Genomic DNA, 6,014 nt, shown 5'->3' with positions numbered 1-6,014 from the left:
TGTGTGTGTGTGTGTGTGTGTGAGAGAGATTGGGGCAGCTCTGTCATAAAAAGGCAGAGAAAGAGAGAGATGCTGCTTGTTTGGTTGTTTACAGTGCAGCATTAGTTCTTAAGGAGGAAAAAGCTGTAAAGCTTAGAGATGTTCCAACACCATTTTTACCTTCACGATTCAGATTGCGTTGTGCAAAACACAATTATATAACTTTTTAACAGCTGCATATTAGTAACCCTGTATGAATGGGATCGGATTACTGTCATTGTTGTTTGGCCTGGCTCTTTGTAAAACTACATTCAGAGAATGAATGGCATAGAACTTTCTTTTATCATTAGTTTGCAAGTCAGTCATATGGGGGAAAAAAACATAAATACTTTTTTTGCAGGTCTAAATCATGTGGTATTGGATAGACAAAGACTCACATGCTTGCCATTAACAGCTTTTTAGGCAGCCCAAAAACTGATATTGGAACAATTCTAGTATAGTATAGTTAACCTGCCTTTTTTTTAGGGTTACATCCTTAAATCTTTGTGAGTAAATTAATGGAGAATAAATCTATGTAAACTTATCCACAGAAAAATGAATATCCCAAAATATAGGTTAGGTCAGGGTACACACACAAGTATTCAGTCATTGTGTGTTTATTATGCATATTTTAATGTCACTTGCCTTCAGTCCTAAATTCTCCCAAGGATTTGTGGCAAGGGACTAAAAATAGCAAGAAATGTAAGCAGTGTGTGCATTTGGCCACCAGCAGCTTCATTACTGATCAGTTCTGTCAAAGCCTGCAACCAAAGTTTTGATTGACAGGTGCAGCTGTTGTGGTGGTGTAACATTTGTCTGGTTACTGTGTGCTACACAGAGCAAAAGGTTGTGTCTTACCTGTGTCAGAGGGCAGGTGTGTGCAGGGAGCTGGACTGTAGACTCGAGCCGCGTAATCCTCGAATGTGGTCGGCTCCTGGTGGTGCTGTACGATGGTTTCTAGGTACCGGGCTCGCTCCTCATAGCTGAGGTCAAAGGTCAAGGCCAAACGAACAAACAAAAAATACACAGATACCAACAGAACATGAAAGAAGCAAAACGATGGAAATAGTAATAAATAATGGATAATAATATAATAAAGTAACAGAATAGAAAGGTAAAAACTGTGACAAAACTGAAATTGATACTGTAGTACGAGTAAAGTAGATATAAAATAAGAAAAAAAAACATACTGAATTAAAATAAGTAAGTAGCATTTTTCAGATAAAACACAAGCCAGTTAAGTCTATATACCTAGTTTTCAATGTGAATCTACTCAGAAAAAAAAGGGAAACCAAAGCTCTTTTATCACCTGCTATTACAGCCTTCGGCGATGAATTCAAAAGAGAGGTGCAGGGATCCAGAAGACTGAAAACTGTCCATTTATTAGAGGTAACCTCATTGATAGAATGACATTTACCCTCTCTTCCTTAGTCCTACTCATTCATCCAACCCTAATGACAGCCATATGCAGCAGTTATTGTCTCTTGGACACACGCGCACGCGCACGCACACACACACACACACACGCACACACACACACACACACGCACACACACACACACACACGCACGCACACACGCACGCACGCACGCACAACTGAGTCCCATCATCTCCAAATAGTATTATCATTTGCTCAGTGAGCTCCAATAACCGAGGATTTCAATGAGAACAGAGTGAGTGAGTGAGTGTGTGTGTGTGTGTGTGTGTGTGTGTGTCTGTATTTGATAAGAGTGGTTGTGAACAGGCACAATGTGTGTATGGAAGTGCATGTGTCCCTGTTTGAGTGTGTGATGGGATTAGGCCAATGAATCTTCAGAATGAAAAAAAATGTGTATTTGTACCTCTGTGTGTGTGTGTGTGTGTGTGTGTGTGTGTGTGGGGGGGGGGGGGGGGGGGGGGGGGGGGGGGGGGGGTGTATGCGCTGTGAATGGGTCAGCCATCTGTAATAGCTCCCATGGGTTTTCTATTGGGTTAGAGAGCTGGTCTATGGGCCTCAGAAGGAGAAAGATTCAGGTCTAATGGTAACTGATCCAGTTAGAGACAATGATAATAACAACAATATGGCTCCTTTAAAGTGGAGGGACAGACTGTGCTGGCAGAATTAAAGAAAAAGGAGGAGGGTGACGTGGGGGGAATGAGTGGAAAAAGCTGGCAAAGCAGAGAGGGAGAATCTTTAATAAACTTTGGACGGATTACGCAGTTTATCTGAAATCTTTCTGAAATCTGCCATACTTGATTTCACAGGGAACTTCCAAGGGCTTTTAGATGTAAAAATATTAGTTATTCAAATGCTTGCTGTCAAAGGCAAAAAATGAAGGGGCGCCAGTCAGAGAAGAAACAAAGGAGGGGGAGGGATGAAGGCTCGAGGTTGAAGCAAGATGCTGAGGGAGGACGAGAACTTGTAAAAAGACAGGAAGGAAATAGCAAGGGTGAAAAGGAAGAAGGGTGAGAATCCTGCAGCAAGTCACAGTAGAGGTGAAAGGGGAGGACAGCATGTGAGACAGGGGAAGAAAGGATATTTAAGTAGAAACATGATGTGGTGAGTGTGTGTCTCCCATAGAGAGCTGAGAGAAACGCAGCAGTCACACACAGAGCGTCAAGCCAGCGTCTCTCGCACCAAGTCTCTACGTGATCTCACCGTTTGCCTTTTCCCGCTCCCCTGCATCACACTTAGGTGAATGATATTGTGTGTATGTGTGTGTGGTGTGAGAGAGGGGGAGAGATGTGTGGATGGTATGCAATTAGGACCAAAAACTAATATTTGTTCCTGCAAACACAAAATTAGCTTTATATATTTAAATAGTGTGTAGTTGTATGATGAAGCAGCAGTTGGGAAATAGTTTTTAGAATTGCACTGCCTTATAAAAAGGCCACTGTTTCATTATTTCTCAGAAGGTGAAAAGGTTTAAATGACACCTGCAGGGAAGAAAGAAGTCTACAAAGGCAGGAGAAAACTGAAAGGAGGAACAAGGAGAAGACTGAGAAATAAATACATTGTACCACTGCTGAGATAAATGAAAGGAAAATGATTTACTTTTCTTTACTCTTCCTCCGTCTGCCTCCTTTATATCTCTCTCTCCCTCTTTCTTCCTCTCAGTGTGACCTCGCTGCCTGCGGCCTTATGTCACAGTGTCACAAACACCAGCTCCCCACTTGGAGGAGCAACATATGGAGAGAGATTGATGCACGTTTAATGCAAAACATTTTTATAAGCAGCACCCACAGGTGTTTTCGATTACTCTGTTTAATTCGACAGGTGGACGTCTTCTGGGAATTGCCTTAGGCCACCAAACTCTTTACGCTAATAACAATATGCCTTATTTACAGAAAACATTTGGACATGTAAGCACAGGTATTAAATTAATGATAGCTGGGTTCCCTTTAGCTGCTTGAGTTTTAGGCTCCTGGTATTGTGGGTGCTGGCTTGCTGTCACACTGCCATGTCTTACTGGGACACTTGAATAGAACAGAGCCATCGTTAATGCTATTAGGAGCACCTGTGCTTTTCCTACTATGACAAGTCTGCTGTGTGACACAGGTGTAAATGGTGTAAATTGTCCTTCATGTGCAAAAATGGGTACAAGGAACTCCGTCCCATCTACAAAAAGTGAAGCACTGCATTGTGGGATAGTTAGCAGGCTGTTAGGACACAACCTCTTTTTCTTTCCAAAGTTGAAATGTTTGAGGGCACTATATAAAGCATAAATTTGAAAAGTGCAGCAGAGAGCCGATTCGCGTATGCTTCCGGGATGCGCCGTGGCGCAGCTGGTGGATTATCAAATATTTCCTTAAATGACCCCGATTGTGCAGACGCGCCTTGTGGAAATTAGGGGTTACTTTTAAAGAGGATGTACAGTAACCTATGCTTGTCTTCCTCTTGGTGCCAACTGGTCTTTGGCATTACTTTTGTGCATTTCATTTCCCAAACTGCACATGTTCATCTTTGTGCTCACTATCTCGGCTGATTACATTTCTGATATAGGGAGTATGCAGGTGCCAGCAGATAACAATACTTATGCTATTCTCCAAACTTTTTTTATATTAATTCAAAGCAACTTTTTGTGGTTGAGTGTTCAAACCACAAAGGCTAGCACATTGAGCATTTAAAAAATAAATAAATGAAAGACTTTTTAATGTGGTGTTTATTTTATTTAAAAACTTTTTTACGGACACCAAATATGTTTTTTGTGAAGCATTTTGTGGTACATCTCGGCATTAAATTATTATTACTACTATTAAAACATAGAAACTAATGAGGTCAAAGAAAATAAGACTTGCATTGCGTTCACACATCTCTTCCTTCATCCAACCCTGCATCCAAATGGCAGTGGCCGCTATGACATCTACTGTAATTGAATTTCAGATGGCTTCTCTTATTAAGTCATTAGCAGAATAATATCTCTCTTTCAAAGAGAGAAAAGCAAAGAAAGAGGGAACATTATAAGGGGAGGAAGAGGAAAAGGTTGGTGAGGGAGAAAAAAGAAAAGCAGAGCAGCAAAAGGCAGACAGGATAAAGATAGAGGAGAGTGGGGGCGGATAAAAAGGTTCTTTTGTATCGAATCAGAAACTCATTTTCTTGTGCATGGCTGAAAAGAGAGGAGAGTGCAGTGTTCGTGCCTTCTCCAGCTCTCTCTCACCCCTTTTCGCTCCCGCTCTCTCTCTCCCGCAGCGCAGTTCATTGTGGTGGCGTTCGTCTCCTGCGATCACTTGAGACTGAGGGAGACTGGAGGAGAGGAGGCGAGGGGAGGAGAAAGGGAGCTTGTTAGCGCATACGGAGCTGGGCCCACCGCTGGGATGTGTGTGTGTGGGCTGATGTTTGTATGGAGAACTGTGTGTCTGTACGTAGAATACGGTGTGAATATACTGTATACATGTAGCTGAAAATCTTCAATACCACCGTTTATACGATCTAAATGGGATAATTTATATTTGATTATAATTGTTATTTACAAATTGACACAGAATGTCGATATATGGGGTTTTAATTTACAGTTTAAAAGGTCCCATAATGTAAATGTTTTATTATAAATGCAGGTCAGGGTGCTATATAAATATTGTAAAAGTATTAAAACCAGGGACGGACTGACAATCTGTGGGTCAGGGAAAAGTCCAAAATGGCCGTCCAACCAATGGCACGAAATCAGTCTGACAAAGCAATATTAACGGTCAACAGCAGGGGCGCTAATACGATCACTAATGTGCTACATGTAAAAAAAAAAAAAAAAAAAAAAAAAAAAAGAGAGCCATATTAACAGTAGGGGCGCTAATAGAATCACTTTTATGCTACGTGTAAAAAAAAAAAAAAAAACCTTAGGAAGAAGAGTCGGCCTACTATCCAGTTTGCAAAGGTCACCAGCTGGAGAGGCAGATTTGTAACGGGAGTAGGTTAGGAAATAAAAATGTACAGTTTTCCAGCCTGAGCTTCAGGGCAAAATCAAATCGCCGGTGGAATGGCTAGCAGAAAACTTGGATGGTAAAAAGTAAAAGAAAAGAGGGCCAAGTCTCTCGAGACTGATGCCTGCCTGAAGACTGTCATGATGAGGGACAGACAGCAGAGTTAACTTCACATCAGCTAGAGGTACTGATTACTAATTAGATAAATAGGCTGCCTTTACCCTATATCAGCAAATTGCATAGTCAGCTATTAAAATGGGTGTTCATCATGATTATGAAAATTATTGCCCCATTTTGTGCCGTCAAATTTAACGTGTTCAATAATTTCTGTTAGGTTAATTTGCAACATTAAACGTGTTGTAATGAATTGCGAGTTGACCGCGATTTCACTTGGTTGTATATGAGAGGTTGTAGTGAGCTCAGTGTTTCTGCTAGGATGAAGACTATGGTATTGAATTAAACAGGAAATCATCAGGCATACACTGGTACGACTCTAAACATGCTAACAAACAGGAAGGGAGGCTAAATGATTCACTAAATTTAACCAAAAGTTTAACCGAGAGTGCAGTTTCTCCTTGTCTTTCATATTTGCGTTTACTATT

At 41.1% G+C, this 6,014-nt stretch overlaps 1 protein-coding gene across 11 annotated transcripts in view; it reads right to left on the bottom strand.

The window, feature by feature from the left end:
• The window catches only part of ralgapa1 (Ral GTPase activating protein catalytic subunit alpha 1), a 68,853-nt gene that overhangs the window by 4,961 nt on the left and 57,878 nt on the right, over positions 1-6,014 (bottom strand). For all 11 annotated transcript variants that reach the window (XM_032501208.1, XM_032501204.1, XM_032501207.1 and 8 more), the window contains one exon: positions 877-1,001. In XM_032501208.1, coding sequence (XP_032357099.1) covers positions 877-1,001 — 125 coding nt within the window. The remainder of the gene's footprint in view (positions 1-876; positions 1,002-6,014) is intronic.

This window comes from Etheostoma spectabile, chromosome 20 (genome assembly GCF_008692095.1).
Source record: "Etheostoma spectabile isolate EspeVRDwgs_2016 chromosome 20, UIUC_Espe_1.0, whole genome shotgun sequence".
Classification (NCBI taxonomy): domain Eukaryota; kingdom Metazoa; phylum Chordata; class Actinopteri; order Perciformes; family Percidae; genus Etheostoma; species Etheostoma spectabile.
This window is presented reverse-complemented; position numbering and strand designations above follow the sequence as displayed.